Source organism: Jaculus jaculus, chromosome 3 (genome assembly GCF_020740685.1).
Source record: "Jaculus jaculus isolate mJacJac1 chromosome 3, mJacJac1.mat.Y.cur, whole genome shotgun sequence".
Lineage (NCBI taxonomy): Eukaryota > Metazoa > Chordata > Mammalia > Rodentia > Dipodidae > Jaculus > Jaculus jaculus.
Window position 1 is genome coordinate 121,686,343 of NC_059104.1, and position 27,883 is coordinate 121,714,225.

At 43.0% G+C, this 27,883-nt stretch overlaps 1 protein-coding gene across 4 annotated transcripts in view; it reads right to left on the reverse strand.

The window, feature by feature from the left end:
- The window catches only part of Amotl1 (angiomotin like 1), a 143,741-nt gene that overhangs the window by 38,565 nt on the left and 77,293 nt on the right, over positions 1-27,883 (reverse strand). For all 4 annotated transcript variants that reach the window (XM_045146458.1, XM_004661926.2, XM_045146457.1 and 1 more), the window contains 3 exons: positions 21,420-21,708; positions 14,642-14,786; positions 12,918-13,007 (listed from right to left, as the gene is read on the reverse strand). In XM_045146458.1, coding sequence (XP_045002393.1) covers positions 12,918-13,007; positions 14,642-14,786; positions 21,420-21,708 — 524 coding nt within the window. The remainder of the gene's footprint in view (positions 1-12,917; positions 13,008-14,641; positions 14,787-21,419; positions 21,709-27,883) is intronic.

Consider the following 27,883-nt stretch of genomic DNA (forward strand, 5'->3'; position numbering starts at 1 on the left):
TAGTAACACACAGCTGACCTATTTTGGTGCTTAGCTCTAGGGAGTCAGTTGTCTCCCTGGCATTTCTCAAGGAAGGTTCTGGTTGCCCTGGATGTGGGAAGGCAGAGTGGTAGTGACAGAGTTACAGAAAGAGAGGGCAGACACCATCCAATAACCCCTTCCTGCAATGTCAGGACCAGTTACAGTTACTTCATTCAATGAGTCTCTGGGACTCATTTAATGAAAGGGCTTGAAGGGCATTAGCAGAGACAAAGCCATAGACAAGGTGAAGTTGCAAATCAAGGCTGAGGAAGACCAGTGTGTGCAAAGAAACCCAAATCATCTGTGGGTAAAGGCAGAGGGGCTGTGTCCAGCTGTGAGAAATCTGGCGAAATGCAAATGCTTCCTAGCAGGAACCTCTGTAGAGTAGACAGCTCTCATTGTATCTGTCCAGCCAATACCCCATTTCAAAGTCTTGTCTGTGACAACCCTCTCTCCTCAGGGACAAGTTCATGCAAGGAGCCATGTGTACAGCACAAAGCACTTTCCACATATCCTTAGCTACCACTTCCCTTTGACAGCCTTGAATCAAGCCTGCAAACAACTTGACCCATCTAGTCCAGTCAGTTTCTCATTTGAAAAGTTTTAACTGGTAACAGGGAAGAGGCAGCAATTCCCAAAAGACAAGCAACCTAGCTCAGGTCTGGTGGCCTTACTCCAGTGTGTGGAGGGGAGCGAGAGAGAATGCCACACTGAAGGGAATAAAAGATGCAGCACACATGTACAGAAGGGAGGTTAGGGTCTGCAGTCAGGAAAGGGAAGACCCTCCTGGCAGACCACAACCCGATGCTCACATTTCCCAGGCCCCTAGCCCTTGCAGGAGAGGCCTGTTTGCTCTCACCCCACCAGGCACCTCTACATTCTGACAAAGACTCAGTCCTCTGTTCAGGATTAAATACTTCATATTTTTCTTCAATCACAAAAAGATCAGTATTCCACTGTCTCCTTTGACTTCAAGTGCCCACTCCCTCCTCCATCAGACTTGGTAAGTTGACACAACCATGACATACTACTGACCAACTGTGATGGTTCATATTAATTGTCAACCTGATAGGATCTAAGATCATGTATGAGTCAAACTTCTGAGTACGCTTGTGAATGAGTTTCTAGATTGGATTAATTGAGGTGGGAGAACCCACTCTAACTGCGGGAGAGGCCATTCTTTGAGCTGGAGTTGTGAACTAAGTAAAAAGGAAAAAGCTAGCTGGACACCACCTTTCTCTCTCTGCTTCCTATGAACACAGCTGCCTCATGCTCCTGCCACCATGCCTTGTGCAACAGGACTGTATCCCCTCAAACTGTGAATCAAAATAAACCCACCCTTCTTTAACTTGCTTTTTTGTCAGGTATTTTGTCACAGCAGTGAAAAAAGTCACCAATATACCAATACCAAGGCATTACTTCTGGTAACTAGAAACATCTCCGGAATACTTCTGAAATAGACCCCCTATGAAAAGATGTCCAAATAATCATCTGCCAGGTTGTCCCTCCTAATGTTAGTCCTCCTGCTTCTGTTTCCACAGGGACCCTTTATGCCCAAGCTTCCTGGCTTTATATCTTATAACCTGAATAGAAGCTTTGGGGAACATGAAGGATTAGAGGTTCTTGTAGGGCTGGAGAGATGGCTTAATGGTTAAGGCATTTGCCTACAAAGCCAAGAGACCCAGGTTCAATTCCCCAGGACTGACATAAGCAGATTCACAAGGTGGCACATTCATCTGCAGTGGCTACAGGCTCTGGCACACCCATTTCTTTCTCTCTCTCCCCTTATCTCTCTCAAATAAATTTTTAAAAAGTAAAAAAGAAAGTCCTTGTAGATATCAAAGTTCATATACTTTTTCCAAAAATATGAGAAGGAAAGATGACAAACACATTTCATTTACCTCATCTATAAAACTATTTAAGATATTTCTGCCTTGTAGGCACTCCACATGCACAGACCTATTCTCATTTACATATACCTCCTCACCCCAGCTGGAAAGTTAAACTGACAAAGGGAAAAACAGATCCCTAAAAGATGTTAATTCAAATAGAACTTACTAGGGAAGACCTGAATATCTGTCATTTAAAGAAATACTTTTATTTATTTGACAGACAAAGAGAAAGAGGCAGACAGAGAGTGAGTATGGGCATGCCAGGGCCTCTTGCCATTGAAAAGGAGCTCCAGATGCATGCATCATGTGGGTTCTGGGGAATCAAACTCAGGTTGTCAGGCTTTGTAAGCCAGTACTTTTAACCACTGAGCTATCTCTCCAGCCCCCTGAATATCTATCTTACTATTAAGTCATGTTACTAGGATAAATTATATGCAATGAAGTGAGTCTGCTAGTACAAGAATTTGCTTGTTTGTTCTCCAGGGTCCTTCTCAGGATTAACATGTGAAATCTTCATTCATCCCCAATGCTAACAGTTGACCTTCAGAAATGGGGAAAGAAAGTAAGAAAAAGAGGCACTAAATCTAGCAATGATTCTGCAGAGTCTCTGGGAAAGCACTTGGTTGCTCTTGGCTGCAATTTATTGTTTTTTTTTGTTTGTTTGTTTGTTTTGAGACAGGATTTCATATATCCTAGGATGGCCTCAAACTGACTATGTAGTCTGTAGTACACGATGACTTTGACCTCCTGGTCATATGCCTACGCCTCCCTAATGCTAGGATTATAGGTGTCAGCCATACACACAGTTTATATGGTGTGGGGATTGAACCCAGAGCTCTGTGCATGCTAGGTAAGCACTCTACCAACTGAACTACATCCCCAGTCCCTGTAGTTTCTTTTCTTGTAAACTGTGGACACTATGCTGAGATCTAAAACCCCTATGCCCGCCCCAACTCACAGTCTAGCCTGTATCCCCAACCTTGACCCACAGGTGTCCTCCTCACCACAGCATCAGAAAGACATGTCTCCAAATCCTGTCTGCTCCATGTACCAGCTTGTGTGACCACAGACCAATCACTTAACTTTCCCATGCCTCAATTTCCTCATGAAAAACACCTGTAAAGCTTACCTCAATGAGTGGCTTGGAGGATTCAAAGAGACAATGTACCTGACAGAGTGCTCAGCTCATACCAAGTCCTCATTTAGTCATGGCAACTGTGACCACTGTTAAACGACCAACTAGACTGCTGGAACCAAGACCAGAAGACAGTTACGGAGGCAAACTCAGGACACCATTTGAAGATCATCTTTGAACCAATCAATCAATAGACTCTGTGGATGCTGTCCCTCATAGTGGCCGCTAGATGGCCTCATACTGAGCTATGGTTCAGGAGACATGTGCACTGCACGGCTGATGACCAAACAAAACTATGACTGGATATCCAGATCTGCCCAGCTCAGCTCACAGCAAGAAGCTGGTGCTAAGAATCATTGTCCTCCACTCTGGCCTGGCAGCCATGGCTGTCCACAGTCATGGCCACCCTGGCTATGTCAGTAACTAACTGCATATCCTCAATGAGTGACTATGATTTGTGACTACCCTTCTATAAATCTTGGGTTTTTCAGTTTTGCTGAAATGATAATTATCTCTGACATAAGACTGAGAAAGGAACAATTTATAGAATGGTTTATGGTTTATAATTTACAAAGATGTAGGTGATGCTCTGAAAGATCTTCCTTCAACATTTTCTTTTGTTTCTCTAGATGTCCTTTCTCTTCCCCTTCTATAGGTAATATCTGGGTATCACAAGTCAAGTACAGCCCACAGCCTGTTTTTTGTAAGTAGGTTTCCTGTAACTCAGGCAAGCCCATCTGTTTTTGAAGCACCTACAGTGGCTTTTGCTACAGGCCCAGAGCTGAGCAGATGAAGCCTCAAAGCCTCAACTATTTACCAGCTGGCCCTTAGTGGAAGGACTGTGCTGACTATGGCCAAGAACATACCTGATTCATAGCAGATAGCCTCTAACTGCTTATTCAAATGCATAATCATGATCAGTATTTCGTTTGACATGGAATAAAAACTTATGAAATGTCTCTTATGCCAGGCACAAGATCAGGCTCTAGAAACACAACCAGCTGGAACCATAATGGTGAGGAAGGCAGGTTGGGCCTTGCTCTTAGAGGGTGGACAGGTCACTGGGGAAGACAGAAAATGATTACCCAGTTATCTGCAGCTGTGATGAGTGTGTACAGAGGCAAAAAGGCGGAATGCGGGGAAGTAGGTAAAAGAAAAGTCTAACCTATCTCAGGAAGTGTTTGTTCCCTAAGTAACTTCCATCAAATTTAAGCTGAGGCCTGCACATGGACTTCCTGGTTCTTCATGGTTCCCTGATGCCACACCAAGAGCAAAAGCACTGTCATCTGTTCTTTAGTCTATCTACCAAGCTATGTGATAGAAAGAAGGAGGCCTGAGAAAAGATTAAGCAGCTCAATTTTCTTCTTCTTTTTTTTTTTTTTTTTGGTTGTTGTTTTTGTTTTTCGAGGTAGGGTCTCACTCTAGCCCAGGCTGACCTGGAATTCACTCTGTAGTCTCAGGGTGGCCTCGAACACTCGGCGATCCTCCTACCTCTGCCTCCCGAGTGCTGGGATTAAAGGCATGCACCACCACACCTGGCTTCTGCACGGACGATTTTAATGTTATTTTTTGTTTGGCTTTACAGTAATAGCATTGAAAATTGAGCTGCTTAAGCTGGGCGGGAGGCAGAGGTAGGAGGATCGCCGAGTGTTTGAGGCCACCCTGAGACTACAGAGTGAATTCCAGGTCAGCCTGGGCTACAGGGAGACCCTACCTCGAAAAACAAAAACAACAACCACAAAAAATTATCAGTACGAAAACCAAAACCTGTCTTCACTTACTAGACACCAGATGTCACAACATGACCATCAGGCATTTGTTTAATCAGTGCTGGTGATTAAGTATGGAAATAAGAGCCTAAATTGAGGAACATTTACTTTCACACTTGGGGAGGAGATTGGATTGAACATAAATAGATGGCCTAATGACTGTGTTTCTGGTTGAGGTGTACGATTGACATTTCTCAGTGTTGGCTGTCAAAGTTGGTTCCATGGGTTTAAGTACTCACACGCTCTGCCTTCCAAACCCAGCAGGGCCAAGTAAGACATGCAGGTATTCTTGGAGAACACAGCCTATTCCCCTCCCTGAAAGCTGGTAGGTCCTTCCACAGCTGAGTCCGGAAACAGATGCAAAGGGCAGAAAAAAGCATCACTGAGTAACTGCAGTTCCTAAATCTTCCTTATATTTCCTATCCTATCTCTGCTTAGCCTCTGAGTCTGCTGGCTGAACTGGAATGTTTGTTCCTCTATTATATAAAAGGAAATAAATATTCAGAGGGGCTAAGCACGTCCCTTCAGGACACTGGGCATGTGGGCGACACAAAGATTCAGAGGGGCTAAGCACGTCCCTTCAGGACACTGGGCGTGTGGGTGACATAGGAAGCAGCAGCTGCAAGCCATTTGCTGTGCCCACCAAACTTTGGGACCTAAAAGAGCCAAGAGTTCAAGGCTCTGTCTTTAAGAAAAATCACTTAATTTAGGACAAGATGGTCTTGATCAAAATGATGCCACTTTGGCTGGCTTCAGGCAAGCCTGCCCCTTTGTCAACAATGTTGACTGTGGACTGGTGACTGTGGTATCTGGTGAGGTCTATGAGTTGGACAATGTCAGCATCTGGCTGGCTGCTACAAAAGCTTTTATACACCCAGACAACTTTGAACCAGAAGGGCAAAAGGAGTCAGGGCAACCAAAACAGGTGAAACTATGCCAACCTTGTCTCCAGGGGGAAATGTGTTTGTTTGTGAGACAGGGTCTCACTATATAACCCAGGCTGGCCTTGAATTCTTGATCCTTCTCCTGCTTTAATGTGCTGGGATTACAAACATAACCCTTCACATCCAATTCTGTTGCTCTTAATAATGAAAAAAATTTCTCATATATTATGCTACTTGAAAAAAACAGACATAATACAATAGAAATCTGAGTGCTTTTATAATTGCTTGTATTCTAAGAAGGTTCCCCACCCCCCATTGGCAGAGCTAGAGATGCAAGTCAGGACCATGCAAGGCAGCTGCTCCACCATGGGCAGATAGCCCATAACAGAACTTTTCAATAATTTCACTTGAACCTTGAAATAACACAGGACAACCTGCAGCATCTCCCCATGACTATGTTCATTAAGTTCAAAAGAACACTTTGATGCAGATGCAAATAAATGGAATGTCAAGCCTGTGGTCACTAGGATTTTTACTTTTATTCATTCTAGAAACAAACATGCAATGAGTAGGTAAGGATGCAAGTTGTTTCCAAGGAGGGATATGAATGCTGGTAAAGAATTCCAGTTCTGCCTTCTCTTGGAGAAGATTCCTTCAAATAGATCATGACCACAAAGTATAATCGTAAGTGCAACAAGAGAAGCTTTGTAGGGAGGAGTAGAGGCAGTGAATGCTGCAAGGGTGCGTAACGCCCACAGAACAGGGAGAGACCCACAAAACCTGATGTGTTGACACCCAACAAGGATTCAGGAGCCTCGCCCATTGTAGGTCAACAGAATAAATATTTATGCCATGTCATTTCTGTTTTGTGGTTCACACAGGACCTTGTAGAAATGCCTAATCCAGAAGGATGTTCTTTTAGGAACTTATTTTGGAATCTTTTATGTTTCATAAGGAGCATAAAATAAAAATATCTAGCTGGGTGTGGTGGCACACACCTTTAATTCCAGCACTCAGGAGGCAGAGGTAGGAGGATTGCCGTGAGTTCTAGGACAGCATGAGATTACATAGTGAATTCCAGGTCAGCCTGAGCTAGAGTGAGATCCTACCTCGAAAAACCACTACATACATACATACATACATACATATATATATATACACACATACATACACATATATACCTAAATACATATAAAGATTCAGGGGGAAAAATAGTGATCACAAAGGTACATTGAAAATACCAAAATTTATAGTTTTTAAAATTGTGAGCTCACAATTTTTTTTTTTTTCAGCTTTTAAAATCCACCAGAATTTTGTGTGAAGTCAAACATAACTAGTTCGGACTCATTTCTACTCACTGCTCATCAATATGCTGTTGTCAAGAAATAACTGAATGTTGGGCTGGAGAGATGGTTTAGCAGTTAAGGAACTTGCCTGAGAAACTTAAGGACCCAGGTTCAATTCTCCAGGTCCCACATAAGCCATGGGCACATGGTGGTGCAGGCATCTGGAGTCATTTGCAGTGACTAGAGGCCCTGGCATGCCCATTCTCTCTCACGCTCTCACTTTCTCTAATAAATAAAAATAACTTTTAAAAAAGAAATAACTCAACGTTCAATATTTTTCTTAGAGAGGTGAATCATTTAATCACTGAATTCAAACGCACATACACCGACTTAAGTTTAACCAGATATGCTGAACATGGAATAAATTCCTAGAAAATTCGCAAGGCAGTGGGCACATTTTACACATGACTTTTTATCTTGGAATAGCACAAGCATGCTGAATTAACCAAGTCCTACTAGATCTGAAAATGCCATAAGACCTGACATACTTATTTAAAAACTCCACAAAATCAATTTTCATCAGTGCTATTTAGTTTCCCCCACATCTAATATTTTATTTTTGGCTCCCTGGACTAAAGAAAATGGAAGTCTGCCAAGTTACTAATTTTCAGGAAGAAATGGCTATAAAAAGGTTCACTGACTGAGAAAACATGACTAAGACTGATATGCATTCCCAGTGGGATTCTTTTGGGGTAGGATACCTTTGGGGAGGAAGGGGAGGAGGGAGGGAAGGAAGGAGGAAGGAAATAAATTTGTGTGTGTGATGAGAAAATTAGAGAAAAAAAAATGAGTAAGTCAGTTAAATGAAAGGACAAAGAACCCATTTCACACAGGAGTTGTCTAAAGACCTTGTTTTTTTATTTTAGGAACAATTTGGTTCTGATTTATCCTATAATCTGTAAAATACATTTGGAAATCAAGCAAAGCCAGAAAATAAACACAAAAACAAAAAAATGCTGAGTTCCTCCAGTGACAATGTTACACCTCCATGAGGGAAGAGGGAAAAAAATCTCCCCAAGGTCATCAAACTCCTATGCACTTTATTGCCAGGATTTTCAGCACTGACAGATGTCATGAGTAAGAGCAAAATAATTGACCTGCACAATGTCCATCTCGAACTCCAGAACCCAGTGACAACTACACGGAAAGGTGACCAAGGCCTTCCTGAACTACAACTCAAGAGTAGTACCCATTCAGTTTCCAAATGAAAACCACTGTGGGAATCAGAGAAGTTAAAAGCATTGTAACAAGGAAAGGATCTCCATGGAAAGCTTTAGCTTGCGCTGCAAGAGTCTGGGACTGAGCCACCCAGCACCATGACCTTTATCCTCTCAAACTCTGAATCAAAATAAACCACTTTTCCCATAAAGTGCTTCTTGTTAGGTATTTGGTCACAGCAATGAGAAAAGTAACTAATACACTGTCCTGGTTGTTCTGGTCATATCAATTTCTCACTACCATTGCCACCAATTAGTCACCAAGGACCCTAGTCTCCATTACACTAAGGGCCTTGACATCTCTTGTTCAGATAGTAAAGTATCTAATATCATTCTCCTTAGAGCTAGGTTAGTCCTTCATGAACTTGCTATGTACTCTGCCTACCAAGAAGCATCCAAAAACATAATCCATGTAAACAGTGGGATTATACTCATATTTAAGAACACACTAGTGAATACTGCTATGAACTTGGCTCATTAAAAAGTATAAACATGACCCAAAATCTAGAAGGCATATGTAGGGTTATTTGAAAATCTTATGCAATAAAGAACATTATAATCAAAGATTAAAACTCTTGGAGAAGTATCTCCAACATGTATGGGAGATGTGCTAATTTCCTTAAGATACAAAAAGTTCTCAGAGCTCACTATTATTTTAGATAATATAAATAACATCAAGTCCTTCCTTTAGTCATACCAAGAGAGCAAAACCTAATGCAAACACAGACAGTGCTCTAAGGCAGAAAGTGTGCTCTGAAGATTAGCTGTGGGAAAATTGGTTAGCCGGCGTCATTACCAAACCTGTTTGAAAGGCCCTGCCTAGATTCATGACCTCACACATCAAGCATGGGATACCTCTAAGCAGTTGGAAAATGCCTGTGGTCTCTCTTGTTTATGCCTTTGAAATACAGTGAAGCATGTTTGCACAGAACAAATCATGTCCTATAATCTGGAAGGGCCTTCTTGTCTGATGACCAATGTTTCAGCTTCGAGCCAGAAGGTGAAAGTCTTAGGAATGATTTGAGCTCACCCAGCACCAAACCCTGTTATTTCATCAGCACTATCCTGCACTGGGAGGCCAGACAAATATTCCTCATGTGTGACAAACTAGCGGTTTCACTATGGCACCGAAGTGATGGACTTACACCCCGGTGAGGCAGCAGTGCAGCAACAGAGTGCACTGAGCTGCCATGCCTGTCTTTAGCCCAGGCACCCAATCATTCCTAAAGGAAGGTGTCAAAATTTTCCATACAAATTACATATAACACACCCTTCAAGTGAAAGTACAGATGAAGTGGTAGATCTACTGTATGGATATGGATAGAAACAAGTGATTCAAGGTGGTAACACAGCTCTTCCTGTGAACCTGAAACATGTGGCAATCATTTCCACAAGACTACAAAGCAATCTGAGGCAAAAGCTCGATCAGTGTCTACTTACCAAAAATGTAATTTAAGGGCTAAGGAGGTAGTTCAGTAGTTAAAGGTGTTTGCTTGAAAGCCGGTCTGGGTTCAATTTCCCAGTACCTACATAAAACCAAATGCACAAAGTGATGCATGCATTTGGAATTCATTTGTAGTGGCAAGAGGTGCTCTGGTGTGCCTATCTCATTCTATCTTGCCTTGCAAATAAATAAAATTTTAAAATATTACTTAATACAATGATTGTGATGGAGAGGTAATATGATGGAGAATGAAATTTCAAAGGGGAAAGTGTGGGGGGGAGGGAATTACCATGGGATTTTTTTTATAGTCATGGAAAATGCTAATAAAAATTAAAAAATAAAATAAAATATTACTTAAATCAAGACAGGGCTGCCAGGCAGGGTGGCACATACCTTTAATTCTGGCACTCAGGATACAGAGGTAGGAGGATCACCATGAGTTAAAGGCCACCCTGAGACTACATAGTGAATTCCAGATCAGCCTGGGCTGGGGGGAAAAAAAAGATAGGGCTAAATACTAAAACAGAATCATGATTAAATTGTGAAAAGGAAAGGAATTTAAACCCAACCAAGCACCACTGAAAAATCACTTTCCAGCCTTTAGAATCCACAGCATTGAGGAGCCCACATCAGAATACCAATATGATATGATGGATAGCTAGTTCTTGAATATGCTACATTTTGTTGTTTTGAATTGCCTCTACTTTGCAAACACTTGTTCACATTGTTGCTAAGAATTATGCTATGCACAGAAATTTTAATTATTTAAACAGCTTTTTAAAAGACAGTGAAGTTTTACATTTCTAGCTTGTGCAATTAATTTGCATAAATTCAAATCCTGTCAATGGTTTTCAACATTCATCTGACTCATCCATTTTGATTCATTCATCCATTCATTCATCCATCTGATTCAACATCCATTTTCTTCTGGAAAAATTAATAAAAGATTCTCCTACTAAATCTAAAGGCTAACAAAGCTGAAAATGGGCTCTGTGGCTTCTAGAAACGGGCCTCAGCTATGGAGATCACAGTGTGATATCTACATGAATTACAAGGTAAGAAATATGCTGGCAAGAAGCCCCCATTCTGAACTTTATGACCAGACCAGTGAAACAATCCCACATAAACCTCCTTTCCTTCTTATCCTGGAGAAAAAAGGATTGTGACATGTTTGAAATGTGAGTGTCAGGAAGCACTGTGATGTTGCTATTCTTTGCAGACAGCCAGAAGCTGTCTATCCAAAGAGCAGTGATGGGCAATCTCAATTGTCAGTGTGGTTGGATTAACAAATGCTGAGGGCATTAGTGAGACACACCTTTGGATGTGTCTGCAAGGCCATTTGCAGAGAGAGTGAGCTAAGTGAAGAAAGTCCACCCCAATGTGGGCAGCCCTGTACACAGGCTAGAGTCCCCAGGTACAGCAAAAAGGGGAAAAGGAAAAAGCAAGCTGAGTGTCAGAATTCTCCTTGTCTCTGCTTCCTGACTGACATGTGAGCGAGCAACTCCACCCTCCTCCGGCCTTAGCAAAGAGCTGCTTCAGTCTCCACGCCTCCCCTGTCATGAAGAACTATCCTCTCCAACCACGAGCCCAAACCAATATTTCTTCCTTTAATGTGCTTTTTGTCAGGTATTTGGTCCCAGCAACTAACATAAGAAAAGTAACTAATACTTGATAGCAGAGGCCAGTAAGTTAAAAAGGAGACATAAAGGGAAGAGAAAGGAAGGGAGGAGGATACTTAATAGGTTGATATTGTATATATGTGAGTACAATAATTGTAATGGGGAGGTAATATGATGGAGAATGGAATTTCAAAGGGGAAAGTGTTGGGGTGGGGAGGGAGGGAATTACCATGGGATATTTTTTATAATCATGGAAAATGTTAATAAAAATTTAAAAATTTAAAAAAAAAGAAAAAGAAAAAAAAAAACTAACACAGCATGGAACCAACATCACTCAACTTTGTCTCCCGCTGACTCAGCAGGGACTCAGCAGAGGACAATAGGTTACATGCTCAGTTAGCCCACAAAAAGCAAATATCAGCAGTAGGGTCTTAGCACTAACCTTTGGTGAGTCATCAAGTACTCTGACAGAAATCTGTCTTTCTTTTAGGAAACCTTGGAGATCAAAGGTTAGTGGTAAGACCCTACTGCTGAAGACACCATATGCGCTTGACATGTAAAATGGAATGACATTTCTGGAAGCTGGAAGAGAGTCAGTCCCCAGACAGTCAGCGTGTCTAGTGCCAGAAGGTACTACATGGGCTACTGGGGGAAAATGACCAATATCTGTGCAAGCAACTCATGGTCTAACCTACTTAGCAGCAAATAACATGTCATGATGCTCACACAAGTGCAATAGTGGCACATAGCTATGGTGGGAAACCACCTGCTCTTGATTTGACTAACTGATCCCCTCAGTGGAACGGGACCCAGAGCTGGAGCTGGGAAACAAGTCAAAACCATATCCAAACGTGAGTCCATCTCCGTTATCAAGCTACCATCAATCATGGGCTACAAGAGGGCCTACACCTATTAAATTCTCTATGAAAAAAAAAAAAACGATAAGGGTTATCCCACTTATGTGGTGCTAACTTTACTCTCTGTTGGAGAATCTGCTTCTCTTTTTCAAGTGGATACAGATCCTAAGGAGAGAACCACCCCATCATACCTCAAAAGGGCCCCAGCTGAAACTAAGAATAATTGGTGAAACAAGCAAGGGTGCTGTTTTCTTGGTGAACCTGGTACCAGCACAAGGGTGAAGGAGATCGACACAGAGAACAATCAGCTCCTACCATATCAGATATCCAGAGACACAGAGGCTCACAACACCTCATCACTGAAGCTGACCAAAAATTTACCCAACATGGCTCAGGGAAATTTTGCAGAAGAGGTGGTGGAAAGGATGTCAGAGACACATGTTGGGTCATGATACGTGATACACAGAGACATTTCTCCTACCCATAACTGTGGGCTAACTCCACAATGCATGACCCATATACCTCAACAAGGAGGAGCCAGGGGGAGGGGGTAGGACATGGACGAGCCTAACAATGGTACCAACTTGATTGTATTCACTGAGTAAAAAACAAATTAGTAAAAAAAAATAAGAAAAAAAAGCAAACATCATAAAACCTACTAATAACTAGTACAATTCTTCCCTCGAGCCTCCAGGTTTTAATACAGCACTTTGGGAGGGACGCGTGAACTCACTTTGGAGTGCGCAATGCCCCCCCGCAGCTTTGTCTTCGTGCCCATCGTGGTCTCTGCTGGACAGTTGCCTGTTGGCTGTCTCCAGTCGATCTAGGAACAAAGAAATTCAAAAGGTGTAAGCCCACTCAACAGAAATGAAGCAGGGACCAAGAGCTGGGTATGAAGAGTGGATAGATAAGTAGGGGTCCCAAACTGAGCAATGTAGAGGCATAAATGCATTCAAACCATCAAAAGGAAAGCTTTCAGATGCCACAGTGGGTCTCTTCTAGGCCATCTAATGCCAAAGGATAGCAACAGCAGGGCATGCTTGAGGACAAGTACTGGAAGACAAGTTCACTACTTTGAAGGCCTGCAAACCTGACTTGAAGTCCTCCCCCAAAATTTAGTTTTCATTACCTTAAACCCAAGCCTAAACTAAACATGGCCACCAGCTCTATATTTAAGCTATCAATTGTTATGTAAATCTCAGATTTGAATTAAATAAGTAAAATTGAGCTCAAGAGATTGTTCAGTGGTTAAAAGTGCTTGCTTACAAAGTCTGACAGCCTGGGTTCAAATCCCCACTGCTCACATGAAGCCAGATACAGAGTGGTGCATGTGTAAGGAATTGGTTTTCAGTGACAGGAGGCCCTGGTATGCCCATTCTCTCTCTCTCTCATTCTCTCTCTATCCCCTTGCAAATAAATTACCAATAAAGAGGCTTTTGTAAATATATTTTCTTTAGAAAGAGAGAGGAAGAGAGACAGGGAGAATGGACACACCAAGGCCTCCAGCCACTGCAAATAAACTCCAGACACATGCATCACCTTGTGTATCTGGCTTATGTGGGTACCAGGGAATCATACCTAGGTCCTTGGGCTTTGTAGGCAAGCACCTTAACTGATAAGCCACCTCTGCAACCCAGATCTTTAAAAATAAATAAAATTAACAACTAATTACCAAGAAAAGGTCAAAATGCATGACCAGATGAAGATACATGCTGAGTTCTGTCTGCTCAATCTTCTTCCTAGATCTTCATTTATTCAATTAAGTATCCATCTCAACAAATATGGCACCCAACACAAAGGGTTTGCAGTTCCAGGAAAGGCAGACTCTAGCTACAGAGGATTACCACGTACCAAGTGTGTGGCTGTATTAGGTAAATGGAAAATGGCTTGGCTGGGTAAAAGTACAGTAAAATTTGATGGGTTAAGTCACTAGACATATTAGAAGTTACCAAGACCTTATAGCAGGTGGCTCCTACCTTGCAGGAAGGATATATGCCTAATGTGATCACACTGTGGGCTTTGTTTCCTAGGAAGAACACATGTCTAGCTCTGGCTTCTGTTATACCTAGCCAGTGAGGTGCTGATGTCCAAAGAATTCTACCACATGACTCAGCCTGATGTGGAAAATGGTTGTGCACCCAACACTCATCTCTTCAGACTTTCCTATTCACAGGAGTGCCTTCAAAGCAAAAAGGGATTGCACACATGACTTTCCTCCCTCAGCCTCGTGCCTCTGTGGGTTGTCACTTCTGCCACTCCATAGTGCAACATACAATAAAACAAGGCAAAAAAAAAAAAAAAACATTCTGCATGTAGTGCCTCTCCCCATCCCAGATTGACAGAATGACAAGATTAATACAGGTGGAAGAGTATGCAGTAAGGCAACATGGCCTGAATCAGCCTTGTGCTACATGGTGATTCTGGACAGAGATCATTACGTCAGAGAGTGTGACATGCCTCGGAGGTCTCTGTTGAAATCATGAAGTCTTCTAATCTCTCCTTCCAACTTGTTCCTCATCGCTTTGTCCAGTGACTCCCGCTTTGTGGTGGACTTAACCAGACTCTCATAGGCTTCTGAAATCCTCTGGAGTTCTTTTTCAAACTGCAAGAAAAACCTGGCATTAAAGTGATATCTGTAACTTAGTAATGCTGTTTCCACAACAGCCCAAGTGTGGGTATATGTATTGCAGCCTTTCTGCACCTCAAAGTTTGCATCAAGTACTGGAATCACTCTTATTCCCCCTTTTTCCCTCTAACGGAAAAAGTGGGAGTGGATTTTGTAAAAGTAGGTCTTAAGTCTGATTACATAGCCTGATGTCATCTTGTCAAAGCCCCTATAACAACATGAGGAAGGATAAATCTAAACAAAACTTGAATATCTTAAATTTTGTATTGTTGTTTATGACTATTAATATTATTCCCATTTTACATAAGGAAAATACTGAGGTTCATGAAAACTAAAATACCCCAACCAACTTTCTCATTATACAGTGCTCTTTCCAGAAATGCTTCCTGTCTCCACACCAAGACAGCTTCACTACTGTTTTTATCCCTTCTCTATGAAATTAGCTAAACAAAGGACCAATGGACTTCTACTTAAGTGTACACAAGTGTACCACAGAAAACTTCTTTATATACAGGAATCATGAGATACATGAGTACAACAGCCATGTCACCAAGCACTAGCATGTTCCTTTCTGAGCTCCAGTTTACCAGATCTGAGAGTCCCTGCTTAAGAATTCTAGAAATAGGGCTGGAGAGATGGCTTAGCGGTTAAGCGCTTGCCTGTGAAGCCTAAGGACTCCGGTTCGAGGCTCGTTTCCCCAGGTCCCACGTTAGCCAGATGCACAAGGGGGCGCACGTGTCTGGAGTTCGTTTGCAGAGGCTGGAAGCCCTGGCGCGCCCATTGTCTCTCTCTCCCTGTATCTGTCTTTCTCTCTGTGTCTGTCGCTCTCAAATAAATAAATAAATAATTAAAAAAAAAAAGAATTCTAGAAATAACACAAACCCTAACAAATACTGCTTCCTTGCTTACATGTACAGTCTTCTGAGTTCATGGATTCAGAAGCAAGAAAGGCCGGGTGTGCCGGTGCACACCTTTAATCCCAGCACTCGAGAGGCAGAGGTAGGAGGATCAACATGTGTTCGAGGCCACCCTGAGACTATATAGTGAATTTCAGGACAGCCTGGGCTAGAGTGAGACTACCTTGAGAAACCAAGAAGAAAAAAAAAAAGAAGAAGAAGCAAAAAAGTAAATTACAGGCCTCTGGGATCTCACAGGCTATGCTGGGGGTGGGGGGTGAGGAGGAGGTACTTCTTCAATGCAGTGTGGCTAGGAGCATGATAGTAAAATTTAACAACCTAGAAATAAAGTAATTAATTTCACACTGATGAGAAGGGCCTACTTTGCAAAAATACCTCAAGGAAAATCTCATTTAAAATGAGCCTTAAAGGACAAATGGGAATTTAGAAGGTCAAAGGGCTTTATCATTCTAAGAAAAAGATAGGGTATGGGCCAAGATGTACCATCATGGAAATAAGCAGATGTCATTGGCATCATGAGTGATCTAGGAATGAAAGCAAGGTGGATGTTGCAAGAGCTAGAACCAAAGAAAGGACGTGAGGCTCGAAAAAGGAAAACTACAGTTGTGAGGGGGGTTTGAGGGCATTATAAGAAGAGTAGCAGGACCCTCTCAGAGTTTTCCAGACATCAAACTAAAGAGCAGTGTAGTGCTGGGGAGACGGCCAGACAAAAGCCGATGCAAACAGTTCAGTAACAGACACTAAGGAATGAGCTGGGAAAGCTGAAAGGGCAAAATCCAAGGACATTAAAGAGAAGAATCAGTAAGTCTTGGTGATTCACTCTAGATAGTAAGGGAAAGAGAAACAGGGACAACACAGACATATCACTGAACCAAAATAAATGATAAGAGAAACAGATTTACCAAAGAACAAAACTTAAGCCAGCACTGGCCATACCATGCTTGAAGATCCCACAGAACCCCAAGATAGGTGAAGATATGGGTCAGAAAGCCAGGGAGTGGTGTCATCAGCAAACAGATGACAATGGTCACAGAACAGGGGTCACTTAGAACAGATTTGAGGGCCAGGGATGAGGAATGCTAATGCTGGGCTGGGGGAGAGGGGTATAGAAGATCCAGGGTAAGAAACTGAGACCAGTGGTGCTTGGGGAAGCCAAGGAACTAGAGTTGAGAGCACAAGGCTCAATGGACACCACACATTCCCTCTCAGGCCTCCTATGTCAGAATTGGTTCTTCTTCCATCCTGCTCTTCAACAAGGCTGTTCTGCTTCTTCCAGAATAATTATGAACCATTGGTAACGTAGTGGCACAAAGAACAGCATGTCTTAAATCATGTTCATAGCACTGCCACCATTGATCCTCTTCCTTTTAACTGTTTTCAAAAGATACATCTCGAAGACACATCTATGCTAATTTTATGTATATCAGGGAACCTCTGTTTTGGAACAGATAGGCATGCTGTAGGGACAGTCCCATAGTCACTGAGGAAACTGGGGTGCCATTAGCCCTTATGATGCCTACCATAAAAGAGTCACTCACTTCTAAGCCAGGATGAGTTGGAGACTTTCCTGAACTTCCCCACCTTCAGGAGCCTTCGTAGGGTCTGATTTCATAGTATTTTTATTTGTTGCACTGAACTTTTCATGAACACATATGTTTTCTGTCTATCATTTGACCATTAACTTTCTGAAGGGAGAAACAGACCTCACTGCCTAATTGCCTGACAAGAAGAACTTAAGGGAGGAAGGGTTTGTTTGGACTCACAATTTGAGAGGATATCACCCTTCAAGGTGGAGAATGCATGGCAGACTTTATAGGGCTGGGACTTTTCACATCATGCCCAATCAGAAAACAGACAGCAGGGAATGCTAGTGTCTGCTGTCTTTTTCCTTTTTCTCTTTTTATTCATTTTAAGATACCATCCCATGAGATGGTCATATCCACATTCAGGGAAGGTCTTCCCTCTCAGTTAATTCTCTCTGGATTCACAGACACACCAAGGTGTGCCTTCCAAATGCCCTTGGTATTTTTATTATTATTATTTTTGAGAGAGCGACAGAGAGAAAGAGGGAGAGACAGAGAGAGAAGTGGTTGAGCCAGGGCCTTTCAGCCACTGTGAATGAACCCCAGATTTATGCACCCCCTTGTGTGCATGTGCAACACTGCATGCTTGCATCACCTTTGTGTCTAGCTATGTGGGACCTACAGATTCAAATAAGCATTCTTAGGCTTCGTGGCCATATGCATTAACTGGTAAGCCATCTCTGCAGCCCCATGTCTTAGGTATTTCTTAATCCAATCAAGCTGACAATCCAAATGAACTGTTCTCTTGCTATAGAACTGTGGCCTACTTATGACTCCGATCTCAACTAACTGATCTTTAACAGTCGTGAGCTCTCATTAACTACCCAACTATGGATTTTTCCCATCACTAAAACGATTTCCCTCTTAAATGCTAAGTACAAGAGGAAACTTCAGAATCCCACCACAGCATCGTTTAGTATATAAGTGTAAAGTGACCAAGAATTAGTACATGGCTATCTGCTTAGAACACACCCAGATAAGAAGGGTGGGTCCTAGGCAGGATATTTGCTGTGAAGAATGATAGCTGAAGCCATGCAGGAAGCTTAGCCTCCTTCAGCGTGGCAGAGGAGACAGAGCTATGACTACATTTTGATTCAACATGAGGAAGAGCTTTCTAGTTACATTTTCTAGGTGATGAGCTCCTCTGTGGAAATTCACACACAAAGCAAGGACTCCTAAGGAGTAGGAAGCTGAAGGAGACTCAGTTGAAAAAGTTTTAGTCTAAAATGTGTTTATTTCTGATTGTATATTTGTGCAGAGTAAGAACTTCTTCCTCAGAGCTTCCATGTGCAAAACATATTAATTGCCTAACACTTGTTAAAGATGGAAGGAACAAAGCACATGAGCAGAGAGGGCTTGGAGAAGACATCTCAGCTACCCCGGGACTGGTGTGGGCTTTTTCTCTTTACCCATACCTCAGGCAGGGATAATGGGAAGAGAGAAAGGCAAGCTGTATGAGCCAAAGAACACCCAATGAAAAGCACTTTTGTCCAGTTGCCAAAAAAGGTCTTCAGGCTGGAGAGACAGCTCAGCAGTTAAAGGTGCTTACTTACAAAGCCTGATGGCCTGGGTTTGATTCCCCCGACCTCACATAAGGCCAAATGCACATAGGGGCACATGTGTCTAGAGTTTGTTTGCAGTGGTGGGAGATCCTGACACACCCGTTCTCTCTATCTCAAACACATAAAATATTTAAAAGAGAGAGAGAGAAGGTCTTCAGTAATATAACCCTTCTCCTCCCAATATCTGCTTACACCTTGCCGGTATCTGAGGTCAACCACTCAAAGCCTATGAGTCTGTCCTGGCAGAAACTCCATCCAGTAGGTTTCAAGGAAACTGGAAGGAAAAATCAGCAACATGAGTAACTACTAAGAAAAACAAACATCAGCTCTTTCCAGCAGTCCTTCCCATCATTCCAACACTAACAATGACAACCATTCCTTGTGCCTCTCTGCAAACAGAGGCTGGGTAACTGGGCAGGCTCTGACCCCAGTGGTCCTTTTCTGCCGCATTAATGGCACAATATGCATTGGATAAGGTCTGGAATAAAAAATTTGTCTTTGAAAATGAATCTCTGTAAGGAAGAGCATGCTCCCACTGCTGCACAGAGCTCACATGGGAGGATGCTGTGGGAAGGTGTAGGGCTGTGAGTCCACCCAAAGTGGGGGTCAAACCATGCTAAGAAACTAGCAGCTGTCATCACTGAGAAGCAAAGACCTACCTCACCCGACCACCCTCTCCCCAGACCTAAGACTGAAGCAACTGCTAAAAACAACGCATAGTGAAGCAAATGGTGGGGGGAGATTCTGTAACAAGGATGAAGTTGAAAACACAAAGCCGGAACTATTACACCATCAAGCTCAAGCAGCCCTTCCACCTCTTGGTCCTGGCAGCTGAGAACAAGTACAGAACTAATGATGGGTACTGGCAAGAATCTGACAAACTGAGGTTGTAAATCAGCAGTTCTGGTTTGACGTATGGCAGACAACACAGCATGTAACATTCATGGAATGAATGATAAGCTAAGGAAGGAAGAAGTTTCAGGTTCCAAAAGGAAATCAGCTTGGGATTTATCTATCTTTCCAGAAGTCATCTCAAGCCCTTTAGCCACAAATTCAGAATTCTAAGATTCATTCTCCATGCAGATAAGAGGATACATTGGTAAATTAAGTCATTTTATTTTTTCAAAAATATATTGAAATTAAGATAGAGCTATGACAGTGGTCAAAGCACACGTTAACAAGAGTCAACCATATTTCTACACAGTCTTCCACTCCAGCAATGGCCACATGAAGGAACCCAGCCCCAAGCACTGCCCTCAGGTGGGTCTCTAGTGCTCCTGGACATGTCTGCCAGGAAACTTCATCAGGTGAGAAGAAAGAAGTACTTGTTCCCACAAGTGCTGAGTTGGCCTTTCCAATTTCCAGGCTGCACCAAGAAAGAAGCAGGCTAGGAGGCATCAGAAGCAAGTTGGGACCTGAGCAGAGGCTTACAGGCCAAGGGCCAGACAACATGCCTGTTTCTCAACTTCTAAGGGTTCAAGTGCAGGTGTAAGTAGTGCTGCAATCCCCAGGCAGTCCCATTTGTCTCTTGCTCTCATTTTTCCCCTCCCATAAAGGCTGCCAGAGTTCCCCCAAAGCAAGTCTGGTCTTGACTCCAGTAAGCTCAAGACTCTGTCTGTGGAAGTTCCCCACAGACGTGCTAGAGCAGATTCTGTGTGTGAACATTTGTTTCATCTCGTCTACAGCTCCTGGCTTTTACTTCCAGCCCCAGGAAAACAGAAGGGCCTAATATCCAAAAACCTGACCAGTGAAAGGACCAGCTTTACCTATGGCATCAGTATACATAATGACTCCTCAATGTTCTAGCCAGGACCACTGATGTCCTACAGAGCCAGAAGGACAATGCTCTTGTAGTTAGGGAAGGGTTATATTCCTACCCCTTTTCCTTAACACAGCCCTTTACTGCCAAGGACAGAGACAGGCACTCAGACTGAAGATCACTACCATGCATGCCTCCTTGCCCTAAGGAATTAAACCCAAGTATCCTGTGGCCTCCTGCCCTGCAACATTGCATTACTGTGTCCCTCTCCTCTTCAGTTTGTCCTTCTACAGTGCATCAGATTCTCTCAGGTGGGCCACAAATCACCCAGCAAGATTATTCTTCTGGGCTTTTTGAGACTGTTATTCCTGTAGCACAGGCTGGCCTTAAACTCCAAGTGATCCTCCTGCCTCAGCTTCCCTACTGCTGGGATTACAGGCAGGCAGGCCTACCCCAATTTCCTTTTGCTGGATGCTATTCTCCTGTGTACTTTGGCTGTGGGCACAAGCCTGTATGGATGAAGGCTGCGACATAGTCTGATATCCCCATGATAGCTATGCAGGCTGGCGTGCCCCCGCATCTCCTCACCTGCTCAGTGGCACAAGTAAAGAGAGCACATAGTGGGCTTGCAAGCGTCAGCATATGTAGCAATCTCCCCTTCTGAAGGGGCTTCCCAGTTATATTTAAATGTCTGTTTCTGGCATAAAAGGTGGCATCAGTAAAGGCTGGCAACACCTCTGAGCAGGTGGGGAACCTGCTTCCTCTACTTGGTTCTGGAAGTCACGTACCTTGTGGAGCTTGTCAGCATTGTCATAGTAGCCTTGCAGCTCCTGGTGAAGTGCGCGATTCTCCTCTGTGAGTATCTCCACCATCTGCTGGGCTCGCTCCACAATCGCAAAGGCGTCTGGTCCGAGCTGCTGACTTGGGGAGGACGGTGGGGGTTGTGGAGCCGCCAGGGCCATGGGAAGTGGGAGCGGCAAGGAGACTGGGTGCAGAGGCCCGCTGATGGAGGAGGTCTGCGAGGACATGGGGCTGTGCTGCTGTACTGTAGATGGGAACGGAAGCTGGCATGGGCGGCTGTGAGAGAACAGAGGGCCAGCAGTCAGCCTTCAGGGAGAGTGGTGGGAGGAGGAAGGAAACCCACCACCACAGGCACTGCTGATGGCTTTCCCAGCCAGAGTCACCCATGAGCTTCCTCATGCTCATCTGAGCAGCAGGTTCACTCACTCACTCCACATGTGGTACTTACCATTCTGACTACTGGGGACATGATGAACAAGGCTGACCTAATCCCTGCTTTTAGAAGCTTGCACTTTAAGAGAAAGGGATAGGCAAGCCATCCAAGAATAAGACAAAGCTGAGAATGAAAAAGAAAGTACTCTCCAGAAAATAGAGTATCAGAATAGCTACTCTAAGTGAGAGGTCAGGAAGTACTCTTTGAGGGGCAGAGGTCAGAGCTAGTCTGACAGACAGATGAGAAGGTATCAGGGGTGTGGAAGGAAGGTTGAAGAAATACAGAGGAGTATTCCAGGTAGGGGAAATGGCCAGTGCACACAGCCTATGGCAGGAATTAGCCCCAGAAAGATCAAATGAAGAAAACTGGTTCAAGGCACAGCCCACAAACAACAGTGTAAAACAGACCCAGAGAGTGGCCAGGCCCTTCATAAGCCACAAGAGCACTTTGCTCAAGGCACACAGCGGCCAGGAGAGGATGTGCCTTTGGTGCATGGAGCCTAGTAAAGGGGGTCTAGGTATGACACAGGTAAGAATGACAAGGTAGCTATTTTGTATATATGATGGAGAGTAGAAATAAAAGCGAGGAAAATAAACATTTGCTCCTAGACTTGGGGCTCTACACAAATGAGTAGAGATACCCTTTAATGAAATAAGAAAGTCTGGGAGAAGAACAGATTTATGTTTCATTGTTTTAAGCAGGTATAAATATCAAGACTTCACGCCAAATTACAAAAAGCACTCACAAATCTCCATCTCTTATCTCCATTCCCTAATAATTCTATCTTCACTATTCTGTTAACCTGCTTCCTAAAAGTAGCTATATTTTCCTTCAACCTAAGCCAAGGGCGCCCCACATCAACTTTTGTAGGTACAGATAGCAAGTGCAAACACATTCTTGATATCTAGTCCTCCCATCCTGCTGCCTCTTTTCTATGGAGATGAGAAATTAACTTTATTGTTAACCTCTCTTATTCCAGGTCTCAGGAGATGCTAAGACTTGGCAGCAATTCTGTTGGGCATGGTAACACAAACCTTCAATCCCAGCACTAGGCAAGCTGAGGCGGGAGGGACAGCATAAGTTAAAGGCACAGCCAGCCTGAGCTACATTGTAAGTTCTAGGCCAGCCTAGAAATATCTCAAGGAAAAAAAAAAAAGCTGGGTGTGGTGGCACACGCCTTTAATCCCAGCATTCGGGAGGCAGAGGTAGGAGGAGGATTGTGGTGAGTTTGAGGCCACCCTGAGGCTACATAGTTAATTTCAGGTTAGCCAGGGCCAGAGTGAGACCCTACCTCGAAAAACCAAAAATAATAAAAACAACTAAATGTAGAGAACTTGCAGTAATCCAAACAATTCATCATGTGTCAAAGGCATCCTCAGGAGATCCTCAGTTACATGTGTTCACATTTATATCTTGTGACGACCCACAACCAAAGCTTTCAGCATTACCCCCATTTCCCCAGGGACCTTATAAGTATACTTTCTAGAATGTATTTTGGACTCTGCTAGTCTCCATAGCTCCAATTTTGTATGTATTTCTCATAGCCAGAATGTCTCTGAATGCCAGCTCCTCTCAATTGAATGTCAAACCCTAGAAGAAAATTTAAAGCTCTCTGTGGATATGCAGGCCTTCCTCAAACTCCACCACAGTAATTAACCTCAGGCCTTGTTTGGTAACTAATATCCAAGCTTTCTGTCTCGGCTCAGAAAGTATGTTGCAAAGGGCTTCCTTCCATCTGTAGTTCAGGAGCTCCTCATCCACATCATGCTAAGGTAGCTGGGACTTAAGCTCCTGAGCATTGATCTTGGACTTGGATGTTATTAGAAATATAGAAAAAATAACAGTATACATGAAAGCCAAGCTCAGAGACTGGTCATCTTATACAGGTAGATCATGAACAGGGAAGATCATTGTTTCTGGAAGCACTTGATTCATTTGGGCATGTGTCACCTCACGTCTGGATTCATGTGAGTTCTGGGGATCTGAACTCCAGTCATTAAGCTAGCACATCAAGCACTTCTAACCAATAAGCATTCTCCCTAGCCCACTGGTCATCTCTTTAAAGCATTTCTGCATTTTGATAAATCTGTGCTCCTTCCAAATTGTGTATGTGAATATATTTGTCAGTCATCCTGTGTTTACCAGGAGCCTGACTCTATCATAACAGCAGACTGACCTGGAGCTCCATTCACACTGCCAAGCTTTTGCCCCAAGTCACAGGCATTCCCGTCAGGCCTGGACCCAAAACTGCACAGACCCATTACTGCGTAATAGTATCCAACAGGCTAAATAGCCTCTACAATGCATTTTTCATGGAAAGGGGTTACCTTTGCAAAAGCCCAAATACCACACATTAAATCACCATCTTTAATTCAAAGTCTGATGCCCCTTCCCACAGCCTAAGTATTTCATTCACTTTTGATCAGATAGCTGGTCTCCTTGGAGGCATGATGGATAGCTCTGCTCTTGGAAGCATTGTAAATTTTGAGATGGAGTTTCCACTTAACTCTAGGATTTGGTAGTTACATATGATCACCAGCATACTCTTTTCTAGGTCCTCTTTTTCTGTTTATATAATAATAAGGAAACTCAGGAAGGAAGACAGAAAAGAAGTAATAACATCTTCTGAATGTCAGCCTAACTCCCCATGATGTTGTGAGATTGCCACATTTGGAAAAGAAGACACAATGTCAGAATGGAAGGCCTACTAAGCAGAGAGCTCTGGCCTCACAAATCACTTAGGAGCCATTCAGGTTGAATGAAGCCCACCATAGGATGAATAATGGTCAAGCAGGAAGAAACACTGCTGCTCCCTACTTTACTCATTGGTCAAGATTGGTGGGCTCAAAGATCTTTACCAAGCAGATCTGGGTTTAATGTAGGAGTGTCAGGAGAAAATTCATGCAGAATCTCACCATCCTGTGAAATAGCCTACCTTCAGCTTACAAACACAATGTGTGGGACACCATCAAAATTAACTCTTACAAGAGCTACAAGAAAGGGACAAAACTGAGAAATCCTGTTGGATCTGAGCTGATAACCTCCTCCATGTAGACCAGCTGACAGAAAGCTGGAAGAAGCCATTCTTCATACAGTTCAATGGGAGAAAGAGAAATCACCAGTGAAGATACTCAACAGTGGACACTACAAGCCTTATTATTTGGCCAGCTAGGCCAAATGAGCCAACAGGTGCAATAGTGGCACATCTGTCATGGTGGAAACCAACTGCCCTCTAATTGGACTGGAGGTCCGCTCCATGGGAGGGAATACATCCCTGATACTGAAAACTTAAAACAGGGGTAATCATGAGCCCTAGGGGCATAACGTCTGCTGTTGTCTGGCTACACATATATACTACGCTTATCAAACTGCCCAGTAAGCACTTCTGTTAATGTTCACACCCTTATATTAATGCTACTCTCACTTTGGGTAGAGAATCTTCTCTTTTCAGATGGCAGTGACCTTAGGACGACTCAGAAGGTATGGTGATGGAAAGAAATGACTGCAGTGCTCAGTACTGCAATATCTCTATCACACCTTCCAAGGCTCAAGATCTAATGCAGAAGAGGTGGCAGAAAGAATGTAAGAACCAAAGGAAGGGCAGGACTCCATACAACATGCTCCCTCCAGACACAAAATGGCCTGGATATCCATGGCCTCACAGTGCCTGACACTACCTGCATAAGACCATCATAAGAGGAGGAAAAGATCATGACATCAAAAGTAAAAGAGAGACTGATTGTGATGGGGAGGGGGTATGATGGAGAATAGAGTTTCAAAAGGGTAAGTGGGGGGAGGGAGGGCATTACCATGGGGTATTTTTTATAATGATAGAAGTTGTTAATAAAAAAACAGAAAAAAGGGGCTGGAGAGACGGCTTAGTGGTTAAGCGCTTGCCTGCGAAGCCTAAGGACCCTGGTTCGAGGCTCAATTCCCCAGGACCCACGTTAGCCAGATGCACAAAGGGGCGCATGCATCTGGAGTTCGTTTGCAGTGGCTGGAGGCCCTGGCGCATCCATTCTCTATCTATATCTGCCTCTTTCTCTCTCTGTCACTCTCGAATAAATAAATAAAAATGAACAAAAATTTAAAAAAAAAACAGAAAAAAGAAAAAAAGAAAGGGGCAAAGAGGGCACAGGAGCCAGCATTTATGATAAAATACTTGTGAATATAACTCTAGACTGTAATTGACAATTTATAGTCAGTTTCCTGTTAGACAAGTGAAGTAAGAGAGCAAGTTCATGCCTTGCAACCATAAGGACCTGAGTTCCAGCCACAGAGCTGATTTAAAAATGTAGGGCATGGTGGTACACACTTGTAATACCAGCATTGGAGAGACAGAGACAAACAGATCCCTGGGGTTTGCTGGCCAATCTAGTCTACTTGATGAGCTCCAAGCCAATGAGAGATCCTGTCTCAACAAAAATAGATAGTGCCCAAACACATGTGTACAAGCACCCACCCCCATGTGCATACAAATACTACATTTTTTTAAAAAAAGCAAGCAAGCTCATTAGACACCCTGCACCTCAATATCCTGAGATGTAATTCCACTCATCTCACACAGTTGTCAAAGGAGCTGAGGAGTATGCATAAAGCTGACACACAGTAAGCTCTGCAGAAATGTTAGCTGCTTTTGCTATCATTACAATTATTATCAGTGTCTCCCACCATCCTGGTAACACAGCTCATATGACACATTCATGAGAAGCTCTACCTCTTTTGTCATGGCTAACATGCACTGGGCATGTGGTTTTCATACATAGCCTCATTCTGCCCTTTACAATATTCTCTTTAGACACAGAAGGCGAGAAACAGAAGGAACTTGCAATATAGGTGAAGACAAAATAGAGAAACTGGACCTAAAATGAGAGGCAAGCAGGCATTGCAACTCCAGAGGCCTCATAGCTCACTGCTTCCCTAGCAAAAACAAGAGTGAAAGAAAGTTTTCCTTTAGTTCTGGGTTCCCAACCCTCATATACAGGATCTACACCCTAGAACTTTTTGAGAGTTCACACAGTCATGGGGTAAGCATCAGGTTTAGAAACCTGCCTGTTTTCCATAGGTTAAAGTCTTGTCTTCAGGGAGCATTCTGCTAACATTTATGGGGGATCTATGCTGTCTGACAGGCAGATATGTTATCACCTTGCTTACAAAAAAAAAAAAAAAAGCTAGGCACTGGTATCATAATTCCCATGAGAATACAGGCTCAAAAGGTTGAGCAGGTCCAGCGCCTTTCTCATGTGACCAAATGAGCCTTGGAACACCAAAGGAAGTAAATTGTCCCATGTCCCATAAACTGACCAGTTATGTGAATATATCTGAAAGGGAGTACAAAGGCCTTTCCTCTCTGGGACATAAAGACCAGGACCCATAAGATTAAAAAGTGATGTCTAAGAGATGAGATAGGCCCAGAAGTTTCTCTTCCCTCAGCAATAAAGTGGACCATTCTGTGCATAGGCTAGCTCACAGAACTTGTACTTATATCTCTCCTCTCATTATTAGCATGTCATTTTCTAATAGAAAGCATGACTCATATGAAGTTGGCATACAATAATTTTTTGTCATTGATTTAGCCTCCAACCCCGACAGCAAGTTAGACCATTATTTGTCTGATTGCTTTTGAAAGAACAAACCTTCAACGTTGAATGATGAAGAGATTTCTGACATTCAGACTTGCTTAGCCTATAGAGGCATGAAGGCACCAATACAATAACAGCTCTGGGACAATGCCCTTGTTCTCATGTGTCTGAGGTCACAAAATGTAGCACAAAGCTGCAGTGATGATGTTACTTGAGTTGGAGAAACAAGGTCATTAGTCACATCTAATCCATAGCTCATTTAGCCCTCTCAGCAAACAAGGCTTCATAACCCGATTTAAGTGTATGTTTTTATATTGCACCTTCAAATAAGTGGGTCATGAATAGCACTGCTTTAATTTGATTCTCACAAGCCTGGGAATTCACTGCTCTCATCCCACATAAAGTATTATTCTATTTCATAAGTATGCAAATCCAG